Below are 19,352 nucleotides of genomic sequence, written 5' to 3'. Positions count from 1 at the left end.
TCAGAATGAGGTCAGGATTGTCCCTGCCTGTTCCCACATCTTTACCAAGTACAAAACCCGTACCACACCAGGTAATAAGCTGTGAAATGTAGGCAAACCATGCCATGGTTGAGCGCCCTAAATGCAGATTTTTTTTGTCTTTATTTATATGAAATGTAAAAAAATTCTTTGAACAATATTGAATTCATTGCAATTCCTCCCTTTTGTCTTTTTAAGTTTTTCCAGGGTTTTCCTTGCAAAAAAAAAAAAAAAAAAAAAAAAAAAAAAAAAGCTGTGACTCACTGTCTTGAGGAGCTTTTTTTCAATTTGTAGCAGCTTTAGTGGATTTTGAATCTGCTGGAGCTTTTCATTGTTTACTTTAACCTCTCAACTAACAGCCGGGTTTGAATGAAAAGCACTTTTCAGCACTCCACTGTGCTCACTTGGATTCTACTAGTGGGTGTCTCAGTGCCATGTGGCATTGAGTCCACTGTTGAGGAATTATCAGTGAACAGATGCAACATGAATATGGCCATTCTCATCACAAAGATTAATGTGTATTCTGGGAATTGCATGTGTGTGGTGAAACTGGACTTTATGACATGCTAGTTTTGGGTGCTTAATGGTTTTATGTGGTCTCAGAGCTTATTTGGGTTAGTCCCATGAATTGTTAAATCAGTATTAATAAAATTAATGAAGATTATGCATTTTTTATCATTTCATTGCCCAGTTGCTACTAAAACAGATGATTATCCATACATGGGGGACATACTGCACAATATTTACAAAAAGGCTACAGAAAGTTTCACATTTCAGTGTTTTTGAGGTCACATTTTTGGTTTCAGAAATCTTTCAGTCTAAAATATGGCAGTTTTTTTCAGGGTCACTACAGTTCAGTTTGCAGTCTTGCTAATGGTTAAAAAAATCTGCAGGGTAATATTTCAGAGTTACAGTGTGCACTGAAAGCAGATCTTAAAATAAAATGTTGTGTCATTGGTCCTCCTAGACAGAGGAACGGCCATGAAGAAGAGCTCAGTTCATAAGGTGACAAAGAAGAACAAAATTGAGGGGTCAGTTGTTGATGCTGTTTCGTGGGAAATATGAGCTACATATTTTAGAGAGTTAAGACAATACTTATTAAGTTATGCAAGAACAGTCAATGGCACATATATCAAACAAATAAGAAGTGAAAACATGTGGAAAGCAAAGTAAATTTGGAATATATAAAGTTTAGAATCCTATATAAATTGTTGTACTTTTCTCAGTTTGAAATTGCTAATAAAGGTAAAAAAAATCTTTTGCGTGATGCTGAAGTTGCTTGATTTTTCAGGTAATTTAGCCTCCCATCATGGACGCATATCATTGCAAAACAGTCACTGAATGGTTACTATTCCCAACTTGACTGTAAGATGTCAGTCACTCTTACATGATGGTTCTGTTACACTTCAAATTTAAGATGAGACATTTGATCAATTTAACTGCATATTTCCCTCTATAATTTATAGCTAAATGAGAAGTGTGGTGCATATCTCCCTGCTATCACACATAATTTTGCCAGTTCGTCCTGCAGCTATATGGAAATTATAAGATTTAAAAACATCTTTTTTTGTTCTCTCTCCAGCAAAGATGCAATCAATAATTCAGATGTGCAGCTTGTGGAATTTTAGTGTCAGATCCTGCTGCTCTGGGATGAGCTGTTGGAAACCTAAATCATATGTGTCTTGCAACCAGATTTAGCCACAATTAACATGGACTTTGCTTGTTGTGTGTGTTGTGCAGATTTCCCTGTTAATAAAGAGTGCCACATTGATGATTTTTTTTCTTTCTAAAGTTCAGTTGCTAATCAGGTTTGCGTGCTGTTGAACATGTCATAGTTGGAAAATGTAATTACAAGCAGCCACATGGAAAGAAGACATTCATTCCACATTTGTTCCCCATTTTAGGGGTAAACCCCAGTAATTGCTGGAGTTTCTGACAGGAGTATGTCTGTCTATATTTTTATGTGTTGAATTTGAAATTATTTTTTCCCTTTTTTTTGGTAGATTGTTTGATTTTCAATGCATTGTGAAAACCCAGCGATGCACTATCATGCAGTTATGGATTGAATAAGGAATTTTATTTAACAAAACAATTGCTGATGTGTTTTGAGACAGGTCTGTAAAAATGCAAGCCTTCTTTTTATTCAAATCAAAAGGTTTGGAAGTGTGCAGTTAAACTTTTTTCTGGACTTCTGGTGATCTGGTTCCTTGTAAGTGTTGCTTTTTAGTAAAATACAGTAAAATATTAAGCTGCATTATATTTTTACAAGCTATGACCTTGGTAGTTTACAACATGTGGGCATGACTCAGAAGGAGGGTGAATATCATAGTAGGAATTTTATCAACCAGAAAACTATAGTAGATATCTTTAAAAAAAAGAATGAGATTGCCACCTTTGTCACTTTGAATCTTCAGTGTTTATTCTTTAAGGTTCTCCAATTTGTGAAACGATCGGTGCAAGGTGTTGGCTCCTCGGTTTTTTACAGGAGGCTGAACCTTGTACGGCGTAAGTGGTCTATGCCCAGGGGGGCAGTCCTGACGTGGATACAGTGCTGTTAACTGTGTTTACAGCTGCATCCTCTCATGCCTTGACAAATGGGAGCTGAGGTTGATCTCTACCCTTCACGCCACCACCCACCTCACTCAGCACCTCAATGCCCTGGCAAAAATAGACCTGACTTTTTAAAGACAAGCTACCTTTTTACTGCAAGACTGCAATTCTTACGCTTCCTGTTTGCCGTATTGATTTTCTGCTAACAAATTTTTTTTTTAACCCAAACTAAGACAGCAGTCTCAGGGTTAGGCATCTATCAAGTGCATTTACGTTGCTGGTAGAGCAATTCCATCCACCCTCACTGTCAATATATCTGCCTGACACTCAATATGATGTAACAGGAAGATGTGCTTACAGTACATCTACACATCAAAGTTTGGAAAAATGCTCCATCTTTGAACATTTGTCAGACAGAGCAGAAGGAAATGTTTTAGTTTGTTGGGCTGTCAGAGGCAGCCATGTGAACAGCGGGCTGAAGGTCTGAAGACAGACAGCTTAGCAACTGAAGATTTCACCATGCCTGGTTTCCTAAGTGTCTCTCATCCCTTGCAATTTCCTTCTCTTAGAATTCCGATTTATCCCCAGCCTTGAAGTAAGGACTGGTGGGGATGGAGAAGTTTTGTGATAAATATAAGTTCTGTGAAGTAGGTGTCTGTGACTGTCCCACAGTTGAACTTTATGTTAATTCAGTCGGAGTAGCTCCCAGGCAGTTTCATGCATAAATTCTAATTCTTCAAGCCAAATGGGTGTTAAAACATGTTAGATATATGTTGCCACCATCAGGAGCTTCGGTATTTTTCCAATATTTATATATGACAAAAGTCAGAAAACAACAACAAAAAAAAAGAATAATCCCAAATAACACATCTGCCCTAATGTTTGTAGCCACACTGTTCTATGTCTATAGTAGTGTTACTAAAGGACAGATACAGTAACTGAGTGACATAAACCAGTGTAGCAGATAGGTGAATTAATTAATTTATTCATTCATTAGTTTGTTCGTCCGTTCATTCATTCATGAGTTAACACAATCAAGTTTAAAAAAATATGACACTGTCATTAGATTCCCCACGTAAGTATATATTTCATTGCTTAAAGGCTCAGGAAAAACATCAGCTCTCTTAGCCAGACAGGCAAAGATGATGAGGTAGGTGATTTCCAGGAAGGGTGTATTCTATGGTAAGCAAAGAGAGTGGTATAGGACAATGATGATTTTATCTGCAGTACCATATATACAGCAGGTTTGACTGGAACTGCAAAATTTGTAAAATATGGGCATGACTGTAACTTGACATCTAAGGTCTTGGTCAGAATATCAAATACACCAAATCAGGACTTGCTGTGTTTGAACAAGCCTAGAACATGTGCAGAACAATGGTAGCATCTTGATCTGGAATTCCTTTAGATAACCTGTTTTTACTTAATGACAACTTTTGATTAAATAAGACAAAGTCTAACACAAAATGTGAGAGTGCACTTTAATCTTTGATTCAGTTGTGTTTACATTTCTGTTGTTTTGTCCCTCTCTGTTTGCAGGTAGAGCCTCTCTCCATGGGAAGGCCTCCCTGCAGATTGACCCAGTACGCTCTGAGGACCAGGGCTGGTACGAGTGCAGGGTCCTGATGCTGGAGCAACAGTATGACACCTTCCACAACGGCAGCTGGGTACACCTCACAGTCAACGGTGAGTCAACTGACTGGGGAACATGTATCTGTGGATGTCAGTGTCATCACACACCTAAGCCCACTCTTGAAAAAAAAAATAAAAACTTGTTATTTTAGCTAGTTATTTTTATTTTCTCATTTCACAATCATTTGCTTACATAATGACACTTTCTGTGCATTAATTGTACTTTTTAAACTTCCTTCTGTTATAATAATATTAATAATAATAATAATAACATCGAATAAAAGATGAAGGGTAAGTTGCAGCCTGTCAGTCTCACACAACGACCTGCTTAAAACCTCACCAGTCTAAGTGAAATTATCATTTTCTTAAGTTTTTATTGCGATGATTGGATCAGGCACTATCTCACACCACTGCTGCATCTCCTTATCAAAAGGCCTTGGGTAATACGGAGGGAGAGGCTGGTTAGAGGAGGATTGATTGTGACTAGTTTCAGGCAGTTCGGGCAGGGATCGTCTGTGATAGTCTGAGAGCTATCAAACTGATGACCAGCGGAAAAAAAATCTGCACCTTTGCATTTCCCAGGAATGCCCCAGTGGCTCTAAGAATCCTGTGTGAAGTGTGTCTTCACATTGTTGCAGAGCACCACAGACAATAATGTCCTTGTATTTTATGCTTTTAAGCCCTGTATATGTTTCATGTGAGGAATGCTTTTTTGGAGTTGGACCAAAGCTGCTGCATATGTTAGCAATCCGGAGTGGTCGCAGCAGTACTTTGAATTTTGTCATGTTATTGCATTAATCTGCCATCTCTTTGTTGGCATTTTGGTAACAGGATGAGTGTTGGGAAACGAAAATTTCAGCTCAGATTTTGCAACAGAGCTGAAGCTTCACAGATTTCAAACATCAGAACACTGTAATCCTCTGTGTTATTAGAGAGACTCAGGGAGCAAAGTACTGTCAAGCTCACGCTCATGTATATTTTTGGTCTGTGAACTTATGATTCCTGTGTGAAACTCATGCATATTCAATTTGTTTTACAATGACTGCAATTTTCCTACTTGAATAATGATAATAATGCACTATGTGTGAAAAACTGTGTAAAGAACCATTTATAAAGCCCAATGCATAGCATTATCACTTCAGGATAAAAATGCTGATTTGTGTAAATAGTTTGCATCAGTGTTCCGTGCATTTGTGCCAACCTGTATTAGCATTCTGCCATTTAAAATTATTTTCTGCTTTATTTTCTGTGTACCTAAATTGCATCGACACATTACACATTTTTATATTCAACTAAAGAAGATAGGTGTATGCTGGTTAACACGGCATATGGTGAATAGGTATTGTGCAACCAAGTGTCATCTGCATGGCCTGTGATGTTTGGTGTCTGTGAGCATCTGTAGGCGTGTGCGTTTGAATGCCTTGTTGTGTAGGCATACTGCATCTCTGTGGCCGCCTCATCAATATTCCCTTCTAACTGCTCCCTCCCTCTACTCATGTCAGGCCTTTCAACAGAAACCAAGCTCTTCAGGCTGCAGCAGCAGACCTAATATTATCCCTTAATGTCATATGTATTTGGCATTTCAAATTCAGGCACCTTACTTTACCTCATGTCTGTGATTCGTCTCACTGTAGTGATGTAGTATCTAAACAAGATCTAGCAGGTGAACATTTTCAACTAAAAACATTTGCTTCTCTTACAGGAATACTATTCAGATATTTGTTGGATTATAAAAGCTGATTCAGCTTTTTGACATCTAAGAGAGGAGTTAAGTATTTATGTCTCGCTAAATGGAAGCCTGTGAAGGAAGCAGGTGCCATTTTCGTCTGGCCTCCTCACAGACACTAAAGACACTCATTTCTTTTGGTCATTGGTATTTGCATACACTCCTCTTTTGAGTTCCTGTTTGTTGGCCTCAACTTCCTGCCAAGCGGACAGGGAGTTTGTGCCCACTCAGTGGCAGGTGTCAGATGGCAAGGCCTTGTGCCCGAAAAAGACACTAAGGCCACTCTCTCTGTGTCCTTCCTCCTTCATCTCTTCCCTTCTCTTTCACCAGCCTTGTCTCTCTTGTTGTCGCCTGCCTTTTTACTTCTGAAACTTCAGCAAGCTTTCACAAGATCTTAAGTTAACTATTTACAGAAAATTTAAAGACTTAAACCTTGACACTGTGTCACTGGATTAGTGATGCGCTGGCATTTAGGTTGCATTTGGTTAACTCAACCGAGACTGAAATGTCAGCTTCATATAATCCTAATGTGTATCTGTTTTTTTCTGTCACAATTTGTTATCCACCAGACCATATGAGTAAATAAGTTGCAAATTTATGGCCAAAACTTTTAAATGACAAGCTATTGTTATTATTGAATGGTTGTTTTAATGATTACTGTTTGTAATGGAATTTGGACTGCTGCTGTCTTGGCCAGGGCTCCCTTGCAAAACAGATTTTTGTAATCTCGATATATATATATATATATATATATATATATATATATATATGTATATAGGTCTGCACAGTGTTGTGGTGGTTAGCACAGTGGCCTTACAGCAAGAAAGTTGCTGGTTCGAGCTTCGGCTGGAAGGAGGTTCCAACAGTGGCCTTTTTGTGTGGAGTTTGCATGTCCTCCCTGTGTATGCGTGGGTTCTCTCCAGCTAACCTAACATGCATGTTAGGTTAGCTCACTCTAAATTCTCCCTAGGAGTCAGTGTGAGTGTGAATGGTTGTTTATCTCTCTCTGTGTTGGCCTTGTCATGGACTTGCACCCTGTCCAGGGCGTACCCTGCCTCTTACCTGCTAAATGCTTGGCTCCAGCTTCCCCGTGACCCTTAATGGACAAACGGTATAGATAATGGATGGATAATAAAACTGAATGGTAAATAATTTATTAATTTGGGTCAGGATAACACCACCCAACCAAACAGATCTGGGACCTTGTCTATACAAGACTGTGTCATCCTGGACACCTCTGGATAAATCTTAGTAAACGACACCATTATGTTTGTACATCCTCTTTAGGCTACAGCTGATTACCTGCACCAAAGCTTAGTTATGCATAGCCTACAGGATCATTTATGCAACATTATTAATTTATTACAAGTTCATTCACCCACCTGTCATGAGTCTTTCCTCCATGTAGATATGAATGTGGACACATAGCCTCCATGTGCATCAGTATCGGCAATTGTGCAGTCCTGATATGTCATATATCCACATCACATGCACAGAAAAGGCTGCGGGATTTTTTTTTTAATAGGTCATTAGCATGGTCAGTACAACATGTTATGGATTTATGGATATGTATGTCTTCTTTTTGGTTTAGGATAAGATCATGTATTGGGTTTCCATCTTTGTTTAAAATGACTATTGATGCCTCATTTCTACCAGATGTTAATTTGTGGCCTTTTTGCACTTACCTGGTTTCCCCCGCTCTTTTAAATACTTATAAGCAATACAGTAGAGCCCGGCTCGACTGTTAAACAAACACACTTAAGTCATTTATACACATTAACACTGAAATACAGCCAGACAGGACTGTGCAAAGGTTTTTGCATTTGCTTGTTCCCACATTCAGTCATAATGGAAATTTTATCCTTTCTATTGATGTAGTCTTTCAACAGCAGTGAAACTAAAAAATAAAACTAGGGGAAATAAAAAAGAAGCTAAATCACTGTCCAAGTTAGTGAAGAAATAACAGAAACTCAAAGGTTCAAAGAATGGTCTGAACCATGCATCTTTGCATTTCAGTCATCTGCTGATTTGTTTTGTGGTCTGCAAAGAACAAGCATCTTTAAATGTATATAACTGATGAAGAGCTGCACTAAGTAGGGCGAGAATTTGATGTGCATGTAGCTTTTTTGTAGTGCAATTCCCAGGTTTCCCAAACCACAGTGACAGTTCTTCAGTAAGGAGCTGTAGCTGACACTATGAAACAAATCCCAGGTGGACCACTGTACCTGCTGCTGCTGTCACCAGCTCTGCCATGTGTGCCACCTACTTCCTGTCAGCTGATGCTTATTCCCTTGAGAAAAATCTGAATTAGATACAGAATTAATGACCACACTTTACCATAGCTTAAAACTAAATTCAAGAGATGAATCTTGTAAACTATGTGCTTCTTACTTGCTTTTAAGTACACTGACCTTTACTATGCACATTTCTGGGCCTAAAATTGCACTAGAACAAAAAGGTGTTGAGTTACCAAAATTCACAGCTTTGGTTTCCAGTCTCTCATCACACCGTTTTATTATGCAGTACCATGCCACACACCAACAACTAGATGACAAATCACTTATGCCATAACAAAGTTTAAGATTGGAAAGAAGAAGAAAAAAAAGCAGAACATAAAACACCACAGACAATGCTTATTGAAGGAAGTGAGGAAAAAGTAATAAAGTGCACAAACAAGAGGACAAGAATAAACATTAAATTGCATTTTACTAATGGAGAAAACACACAGAAAAAACATGATGACATGGTTAGCATTGCCTTGCTTGGCTCTGTCAGTACTGATGTTTAGGTTTATAATCATGAAACAAATACAATGATAATCATTTCTCTCTCTGCTCTGCATAGGTTGTAAATCAGGGAACTGAGGTTGTGATTGATTTGTATAATACACTATTGAGATGTTTATATGCTGCAGACATTTGCTTCAGTGCTCTATATCAAAGCTATCAGAAAAAAGCACAATATTAAAATACCAGCGTGTTCCTTCTAGTCATGTTTTTTTAGAGACTGAAAAGGACGATATAAACTTATCTTTATCATCACAGCCTCACAAATGATCCTCAACTGGCCACCTCATTTTTTTTTCAGACGATTACACTAATTAGCTTTTCTCATGTCAAAAAGTTGAGTCAGTTTTCATTCATTTCAAGCAAGTCTTAGAAGTTTGTTGCCCCTCAAAAGGTTTACTTTTTCGAGGCTACATATACTTTTTGTTTTTGTCTTTTTCATTGTGTTTGTCCATCCTATACATCATTATATGTAGAAATGGCCAGTCATATTGTTGTTAGATCCTCTAATATTACTCTGCATTGTTGCCCCTGGCATTTTTGGTGGCATTGGAGGTGTCTTAGTAAGCCTCTTAAGCAATATAACAAATTTGCATGTGCATGTGAAAACTCAAGACAAACAAATATTACAACTGATTTTCCAAAAAAGCAACGAAGGAAAAAGATACAGACAACAATCCTCACTATATAGTTAAAATCATAAGCAGCATTTCATCATACCACACCATTTGTAATTTTGTTCAGTCATTTCCAAGTTAAGAACCACATGAGTTGTTAGATGATTCATAAGATAGGAAAGAGAACATAACTGAGATATCTGAGAGATCTGAGATATTATAGAAGGGAAATTCTTACTGTTAGATCTGCTAATGGCTCTAGTTATCTCAAACATGCAGAAGCCTAAACAACATGCTACTCTTTAGTAAGATGTGATGAGGACAAAGAACGAGACGCCTTAGTTTGATTTTTAACAATACATTGTATTTCCTAAGTTTGTCTTGTAGTTTTTTTCCTCTAGGGTTAACCTGAAACTGCAATTATTATATTTTCAATTAATTAAAACAGAGTAGAGGTATCATATTTAGAGCTATAAATGTGAAAAAATTAACTTTTTCTTCACACTGAACAGGACCTCAAGAAGAATCAGTGACGTATTGCTTAAAATTAAAACTCACAGTTATTGTGGAGCAAATGCACAAGGTTTCCTCTTAATAACTAAAATAATGCATCATGATCAGTTTAATGTAGCTGTTGACCCAACAACTGCATGATCAAGGGACACACAAATCAGCCATGCATTTTATAGTCTCAATTTAGCTACTCTATCATGTAATGTAATAAGTGTTAGGGAGTGAGAGGGCAGTATGGACAGGCAGAATGTGCTAATTGGGCAATTTGTTTATTCCATGCCAGGTGCTTGTGTGCAGCCTGAAGCGTAGCAGCACTCTCAGTGACATGTACTAACCCACTTGTACCCCAGCAGTGCCCTTTTCCTGTTAAACTAAACATGTTACTACTAGTTCTGTTCAAAATATTATGCTGAAACAGTGAAAACAGCTGGACGGGGAAGCTGCAATTTACTGGCCTGCATGAGATGTTGAACAGCTCCCTCGTGGCTGTTAGATGGCTCAGAAATGCAGTGATGTTGCAGTGTTTTCTTGGTTTTGCAAAAAAAAAAAAAAAAAAAAGCCAGCATGCAGGGTGATTGTTATCAGCAAATGTCTATGCCCACTGTGCAGCTGGTGGTGGTCCTATCTACCACACCCACTTGCATACCGCCTCAGTTTCTCTGTTGAAAAAATGTAGACACAATATAACAGATTTGCAAAAGAATGCATGTTTTTTAGAGGTTTTAGTGTTCAGTTTTTGTGAAAAATTTGCAGCTGCTCAATAAGATGGACAAAATATCCCAAAGAATTCAACTAAACTATTGGTTTGAAAGTATAGTTTGTAAAATGGTTAAAAGAAACCGACACTGGGCCTAAACTAATATGTTGGTAACTCAGTGATGAGTGTTGTGTCTGCTTTGGTCTCGGCTTACAGTTGGTGCAGAATTTCCTGCTGTGTGAATGGACAGACTACAGCTGTGTGTGACTTGAATGGACTGCTATGTAACAGAAATATTTACATATCCTCCAACCGAGCTCAATACTAAAAGATCTCAATACGGGCAATGTTTTTTCTTTCATAAAGTTCCACAAAGACCATGTGATAAGAGGCTTTGGCTTCAGTGATGTTCTCTGGATTGAAAATGTTTACTGCCAAAATGGTTTGTGAGTTTGCTGCTTTGATTTGCAAAAGTTACCTGTAATGAGCAGTTGGGAGAAGTTAAACTTCCCAGCGAAGCTACCAGTCAACCAAATCAGGTGACTGATCTGATGCTTAATGTCAAGTATAAAAGCCTAACTTTTTTATGACTTTTTCCCTGAGTTGCAGGTCTTTGAAGGTCTTTTCATTCTAAACTGATTTCATTCTTAAACTCTTGTAGCTTTCACTGTTTTTGGTGAGGTTTAGGCATACAAAAATACTTGTTTTAGGGTTACGTAAAGCTTAATCCTGGCATTTGTGTTGCATCAACTCTTTTGCTAGATTGTTAACTGCAATTTTGTGGGGACAATTTCACACAGATGGTAGAGTTTTGAAATACAACTTTTAGGCTACCGATACAGCATGCACAAAGGACAGATGTTGTCATATTTGCAGCCTGGATATCCACTGTGTTGTGCCTCGTCTGAATTTTACAAATGAAAATGCTTATATTCAACACCAATCAACATAATGCTGAAGCTCTTGTTAAAATAATCTTTTGAGCTGGTATGTGGTTATGTAACATTGAACAAGTAATGATGAGTTTGAGGAAACCTCAAGGGCTCATAACGGTTTTTACACTTCATCCTGAGAGACACATGGATGTGCAGCAAATTTGATGTTTTGAATAACTATTAATCATCTGCCTCTTGGAAAAGTCATATAACCACCTAATATTATCTCTACTTTTAACAAATCATCTTAAAGCATATGATTGTTTAAAATCCAATCCCATTTTACATAGTAAAAGTTGAGTCAACCCTTTGACTTCTTGAAGGTCCCTGAAGAGAAATAAAAAACAACAACAAAAAATAAAATAAAATAAAATAAAATAAAGCAATACGAGACAATCAGACAAGTTAACATTTCATTTAGTGCATCTAGTGTGGTAGCTGCTGAGATCTTTGTGTGCAAAATGCAAAAAAAAAAAAAAAACCCAACAAAAAACAAACCAAAACTGTTGTGTTAAAAGTGATTCCTTTTTCTCCACAGCCCCACCATCATTTACAGTGACGCCACCACAATATGTGGAGGCAAAGGAAGGGGGAAGCACTCTGCTTAGCTGCTCTGCCCAGGGAAATCCAAAACCAATGATCAGCTGGCTGAGAGAGGGGGAGGAGCTTGCGACCAACACAAAATACTCGGTAAGAAAATATGATGACCTAAACTCAGATTTATGATGCACAAAAATAGAGGCAGGCTTCTGTGCACAGATGGTGTCATCCACTGATCCCATCTGTACAGAAAGTATGTTGTGGTCTCATCTGGGCCAATATCTCTTCATTCCATTGTATTGATGGAGAAATATCTCTCTTTTTGTAGTGATTATTACGTTAATCTTTAAAATTGAAGATCGAAGATAAAAATCCAACAACAATAAAAATCTGAGCAATAAGTCACGGAAACATTTTTTTTAACTTAATGACAGACTCTGCAACTGATTTCTTTTTAGTTTTGCAGCAAGACAAGTTAAAAATTGCAAAGAGGACCTAAATATACATTTGTCTCAGGATGACTAAACCAGACGGTTGTTTCTGTTACCTTATAATGTGTTATGTAAAAAAAAAAAAAAAAACACAGAGTCACTTTAACAGTATTAAGAATAGCTTCTGGCAACAGGCTCACATTTCTTAGCCCTCTTTGTTGTCTGGTGATGCCTGATTCGTTGTGAAAAAAAAATCTCCTGAATGTTTGATGTCATGACAAGATATTTCTGGAACATCTACAGTGTGATTTGATAACTGCAAAATGTCTCAGCAGCAACAGTAAATCTCAGGTGTGTGGTGCCGGTGCCGGTGAATCAACTGCATCTAACACACAGTACCAACACAGATGACTCAAGCAATGATGCATTGCAGCCACATCATGTTGCATCTTCAGTAAAAGGTGCAAATGTCAACTTAAGTCTCTCATGACACCATAGAGCAGTTTCCCCAGCTATGTATCTAAACTGAAAGAAAGAAGGCAATCACAGTAGCACATTACAAAAAGAACCATAGGCTTTTACACGACTTATAGCTGCTTTTTGTACTTTGCTTTTCTTTCCTCCATGCCTCCACTTCCTCATATGTCACTGATATTGCAGTCTGCTGCAGGCAATATCAAGTCTTCACAGCTGCCTGTGTAATATACTGGAGAGGAAGTGACAGGAGCATACAGAGTCTGTTAAAGGGCCTTTTTCTCCTTTCTCTTTCATTTTGCTTCTCTGCTCCACCATCCCTCCCTCCCATCTCTTTCTTTTAATACCATCCCCTCAGCAAATGATTAGACAACATTCTGATACATAATTAATCTCTCCTTTCTGCATCAATATTACATAAGTTCTAAAATGAATGTTACACTAAAAGGAGGGGGGGGGGGGGGAACCTATTTCTCTGGCTTCCTTTCACCCATTTGCCTTCACTCAGTGTATTTTCCCTTAGGTTTGGGAAAGCTCCTTCTTGTGGTGAAAATGCGTGACAGTGAGCATGAGGGTGTATTTGCTCACCCACATGCTCACATCCACGGAGATGTTGTGGAGAAAGGTAGGAATGTGACAGACAGGGTTAGTGTTGAGCAGGAATCCTCTTCTTTTCTTTACTTTTTTTCATTACTTTTTTTTTATACATGCAGTAAAAGAAATGCTGAAAAAAAGAGTTGAAAGGGAGAGGACAAAGGCCAAGATGAGATTTCAAGGTCTTCACAAAAAATCACAAACAAGAAAAAAGGCAAGCAGGAAGACAACTGCTGTTTCCTGCTGTCCCCAAACTGAATATCGTTCATGAATGTGTCAGTGAAGTGAATGTGACAGAAATTGAGATTCTGCCTTCACCCTACCTACTGCTCACTCCCTCCTGCATATCTCTAATCTTCCATCACCTTGGACTGAGCTCAGCTGTGGCAGAGAAACTATTGAAACAGGCTGAAGACTGTTACATTTAATTGGATCTTTTTATGTTTACTGTCCTGGAAGTCTATTATAATCACTGCAGCATTTGCTGTGTGTAGGAGTGTGATGTTTCATCCAATGGTGATTTGATTCTTTGACTTTTAAAGTTTGAGTGCAACATTGAATTCCAGGATTTGAACAAAGATGGATTAAATCTCTCACCAATAAAATTTTTCTCCATTCCTGTCCTGCGACAGAAAAGCAGTGAGATGTTACATAAGAGACTGAGATAAAAGCTAATAGTAATATGTGCTACATTTGATCCAAACACCTCTGTGTATTAGAACTTTTTCTCTCTTTGGGCAGTATTAGCCCCATGCTCAGCCAATCTACATCCCAAATGATTGCTCTCCATCTCCAGCAGCAGTTCTCTGATCACATTAAAAGTTCTCCCAGGCAAGGACAAAGAGGACACAGAGATTTGGAGCTAAAGCTCCCAAATGCAAATGATTATTGATTTACAAATATGAGGTTATTTACCTTTTTTTCTACCTTGCCAAGTTGGATTCTTGGGAGATTTGTGAGATCAAAACAGAATCCCAATGTGCCACTCATGAAGTTACTTTATGTGTTTGAGGTGGAGATAATTGTTCTACAAACTCGTCTCATTAAGTGTAGCACAGATGTTTGTACAATATCAGATCTAGAGAGTTTTTCCTGCATCAAGCAAAGGCAGGCAATAACATTAAAGACCTTCTTTCAGTGTAAAAGCTGGTGTTGGCTTAGAACTGAATTTTTTTAAATCTACTTTTTCCTTTGGTCAGGTTCTACAGTTTTTGAAGAAATAAAGTAGTAATACATTAAAATAAAAAAAAAATAAATAAATAAATAAATAAATAAATATACTTGTACTGTAAGTAAAAAGTTATCTTGGTGCATTACATTCCATGACAGGATGCTGCATATGACTTGATCCGCTCAGTTGTTGCCAAGCAACAAACACTCTGATGCATTAAGAGGGATCTATGGAGATTTGAGCCACTCCTCACTTTCTGCTGCACAACCAACTTGCCATCAGGTTTACTTATAATTTTTTGTTTGTATAATTAAAAAAAAAAAAAGTTCATTGACTTTAAACACATGATCCTGGATGATTGGGATGTGAAACAATAGGAAAGTATAAAACCACATTTCAAATATTGAATATTCTCTGATATAACAACATAAATTAATTGGTTTTCTCTTCTGTGTTAGATCCATTATAAGTGAAATGAATGTTGATTTTATAGCCAGCTCATTAACTTTTATCAGGAAAATAATTGGAGAAACTATCATTATCTGATGATTTAATCCAAACTTCTGCACATGAATTGCTCTGGAGCACGTCATGATTTTAGCCTTAGTTACCATGGTGAGCCAACAAGGTTAAAAGCTCTACCTTCATGACACTAAAACTCTGACCTTCAGTTCAACATACCTCACTAAGCCATTAAAGTCCCTCCATAGTGCACCCCTGTAGCCCAGTACTACTTTGCTTTATTTGCTTTTTAGCTTATTGTAGGCTAATTTCTCTCATTTTTATCAAGTTTGGTTTTTCAGCTTTTCATCCCTCCTTCTTTTTGTTTCACTTATCAGTCTGACATCATCTGACATCCCTTTTGTTCATTTTGCTTTTAAAATGATGAGGTAAACTTCATGATGGACTCATTCTGTGCCATGCTAATTTTGCTTTTTTAGAAATGGGCCAGTAATCAATTAATTACAAATGCAAACATATTCAGTGCTTAAGAATTTTATTTACTTTGAGGTCTGAGATTTAAATGACATAAAATTGTTAAAAGTCTCTGGAACATGGCTGACGAGGGAGAAAATAATATATAAAAAAAGAAAATAACGCTACATTAGTCTGTCTCCTTTATTAAATCAGGGCAGTCTCTCTCCTAACTATTTTAATAACTGCACAAGACAAACCTCAAAGTGATGCTTTACAGCAACTCCCTGATTGGTTTACACTCTCAATACTCAGCATGTTGCATGTGTTGTTTGTTTATAGCAGTGACACAAAAGTGTTATCTTGTGATAGATAGACGATGAAACAGTTTACCAACAGACTTGCAGAAGTTAAAAGATGCTTTGGTTTATCTTCCAGTAGCATCTCTTGGCTATTAAACATTAGAGAGACAGATGAATAGGAGTAATTCTGCAGGCATAGCAGACCCCCCCCCCAACCTCAGCTGTGTGAATGGACAGACTACAGCTGTGTGTGACTTGAATGGACAGACCCTCTTGCAACCTGTTGCATAATTTATGAGGGTGTTTCTATTAGGTTTGGTTAATGTGTTCCCCCAGCACTTATTGCTTCTCATCAGTGCTTGCACACAGGGACATGCAGCGGCAGAGTTTGATGTTTCCAAGGTTACACAATGCAGGAATCAGACCTGGAGGTAATTAAACCACGGCGCATCCATGACTTTTACGGGTTTGATGAGTTTTCCTTTGAGTTAATTCTGAATGCAAAATTGGGGGCATTTTGTTTTTTTTCTAAATTCAAATTTAAATGACTATACTATATACTATACTATTTATTATTTTTAAATTTGTACTACTTCTTATCTGCCTTTTTCTGCAAGTGAGAAACAGAGATGAGTAGCTCATATTTTTTTTCTTTTTGCCTTTCTAAGAAAAGTGAACTGACTTCTAGCACAGCTCTGAGTATGATGTACATAACAGAGGATTTATAATAAGTGAACTCAATAACAAATAATAAAACAAGTGTGTATACTCTGTATAAATCCATATACCTTGCATTAAACCACTGATCCTACCTCTTGTTAAGATCTCAAACTCTCATGAAGACTGTTAAATTTTTATTAATGTTTCATTACATTAGCCAACTTCCTGACAAATGAGCCAGTGTAGCTGAAGGCTATTGACCTTTCCTCCTCCTGAAAAGGCAGGTATCTTTAATTATGCTGTCTACAGACAGTTTTTCCTCTTTTCTGTGGGTGGTGGACTGTCTGTATATGGTTATTTGTGGTTCCACTTTCCCATTTAGTTGTTTAATTGTTATATTTTCTGTTGGCTCACAATTACAAAAGAAGTAGTGTTTCGTTTGAGTTCTTTTTTTTGGGTGGGTGGGGGAGGGGGGGGTAGTGAATATAAAGTACTGAAATAGTAAAGAGAAAATTTTTGTATAACTTTAACCCCAATAATAATAATGCCAGGCTTTTATAAAATTCCGCATCATACCTGGACTTGCTACGCCATTTGGGTCCACCAGCCTAATCTACTTAATATTTTTTAAATTGGTTAAATATTCTGGCCTGTGGAATGCATTAAAACTAGTTAAAGGTCTTCACTGTACACTGACATCAGTGAAGTTGGATCTATTGCTGAAAATTTTCTGTCAGATTTATCTTCTTGATGTTTGTGTCAGATGTTGGATGCTAAATTATTTTCCCTTTTTTTCAACCACAGGTTCATGATGGCAGTCTGACCATCCTTGGCATCACCAGAGATGACAGAGGGGCGTACACATGCAGAGCCTACAGTGAGCAGGGAGAAGTGTTCCATGCTACTCGTCTTCTGGTTCAAGGTAATATCTCCACAGAATAACACCACGCTATTATTATTATAGTATGTACTGGAGTCAAATGTATTATAACTGTTCTCTTCCTGCTCTCTCTGCCTGTGGCCTCGTCTTGTATTTACATCAATGCACCAGCTGTATTTTAGTGTTTAGACTTAAAGGCAAAGCCATGCAGCTCTCTGGTGCACTGATGTGTGTAACATACCTTATGGGGCTGTGTCAGGCAGTCCAGTAGTTCAGTCTGGGGCCTCTTCAAGCGCATGTGTGTGTGTGTGTCAATGTACATGGCTATGTGTGTACAGCAGGATCTATCTGTTAGAACATCACTGTCTGACTCTGGTCCATTAACCAGGCTCTCTGCTAGACTCAGATCAGATAGTTGTTGGTTGTGATACCAGCCTCCAGTTTCTCGCAGTATTCTGATACAGCAGGGCTTCAGGGAGTTAACGGTGTGTATTTAACAAGCAACTGAGCATCTTGCTTTTATGGCAGAGTAGGCGTCAGGTCTATTTTAACGCTTGACTTCTGTAGGTGCAAACAGCCGAGGATTTACTCTTCTCTGTGCTCACGGTAGAATAAATGTAGACATGTACACACAATGCAAACACACATTCAGCCGTAGCTGTGTTATAACCGAGTAAACGGTATGCTTAGTGATATGTGTGATGCAATGGCATTAAGATATTTCCTAGCACAAGACACTGGACCAGTGGGTTATTTTCCTCTTTCAATATCATTAAGGACCAACAACATAAAGCAACTATACCATTTAGTTTTGGGTACTTTAACTAAAAGTAATGTTGTGGTATTGCAGCTGTTGTTAGAATGGATAAAATAAACAGCTGTAGTTTAACATTTATATAAAGAATTATGTTGAAGAGTAATTTTAAGAAAGCCAAATGCTATTAAAGAAAAGTAGTGATTTATTTTAGAAGTTGCAGTATCACAAATTAGGGCTCTTTAATCCAAATCAACATCGAGTACTACTATCGACTACAGGAGCCTCTGCTGTAGCTTCTTATGTTGCCTGCATCTGGACAAAAAAAAAAAAAAAAGGAAAATGCACATGAACACACTGCAAAGACATCCAACTACTAATTATGATGTATAATCTGTGCCAGAAGTTGGCATAGATGATTGGAACAAAATCTGCACATTATTCAATAAGTAACAAAACAAGAAAGTCAGATCATAATTTGTTACATTTTTACTGTCAAGCATAGTTCTCCTTCAGTTAGTTTCTGCTTTGATATGATTAAAGTAAGAAATCCTAAATGACATGTAAACAAGAAGGAGTTTACACTGCTCAGTGTTTATCTTTTTTACTGAAATCCAATATTCTAACTCAGAGATATTGGCCGGCACTAAAACAGAAAAGAAAGTAAACTCAAATCTTCATATCAAGGCACATCTAACCAAGCTCTTCTAATTCGTGGTTTGGAGTTACCTCAGGTTACTATTCAGTTTTTTGAACTGGGTCTTAATAGATAGATTACAACATTGTGAATATTGTAATTGTGATTATTGTGTGTTGTAGTCATTATTGTCTTTATACACCTGCATAAAAACAGCTGGATGATACTTATATACCATATTGTCACATTGTTTGCCATTACTCAATAGACTTGATTCCCCTCTAATGAACCCTGTTGCCCTGCCTTCTGGTACAGATTTTGCATACCTGCCATGAGTGTATTTGATTTACAAAACCTAAAAGACAAACAGACATAGATTGCCATCACTTTTTAAAATAGTACTTGGGTCTGTTTTTTAATTGTACAGCAGTTTGGTAAGCCACATTGTTGTCTATAAATAAAGATGGTATGGTATAAATGCCATCATGTGCATTAAAAAGTTTATATCAGATTCAAAATG

The 19,352-nt window shown here is 37.5% G+C and overlaps 1 protein-coding gene across 5 annotated transcripts in view; it reads left to right on the top strand.

Annotated features, from left to right (window-relative positions):
* The window catches only part of igsf9ba (immunoglobulin superfamily, member 9Ba), a 73,811-nt gene that overhangs the window by 23,361 nt on the left and 31,098 nt on the right, over positions 1 to 19,352 (top strand). For all 5 annotated transcript variants that reach the window (XM_041995310.1, XM_041995307.1, XM_041995308.1 and 2 more), the window contains exons 3-5: positions 4,108 to 4,254; positions 12,013 to 12,164; positions 17,366 to 17,483. In XM_041995310.1, the coding sequence (XP_041851244.1) occupies positions 4,108 to 4,254; positions 12,013 to 12,164; positions 17,366 to 17,483 (417 nt within the window). The remainder of the gene's footprint in view (positions 1 to 4,107; positions 4,255 to 12,012; positions 12,165 to 17,365; positions 17,484 to 19,352) is intronic.

The sequence above is a fragment of the Melanotaenia boesemani genome, chromosome 9 (assembly GCF_017639745.1).
Source record: "Melanotaenia boesemani isolate fMelBoe1 chromosome 9, fMelBoe1.pri, whole genome shotgun sequence".
Taxonomy (NCBI): domain Eukaryota; kingdom Metazoa; phylum Chordata; class Actinopteri; order Atheriniformes; family Melanotaeniidae; genus Melanotaenia; species Melanotaenia boesemani.
Note: the sequence above shows the minus strand (reverse complement) of the source record. Positions and strands in the feature narration are given on the sequence as shown.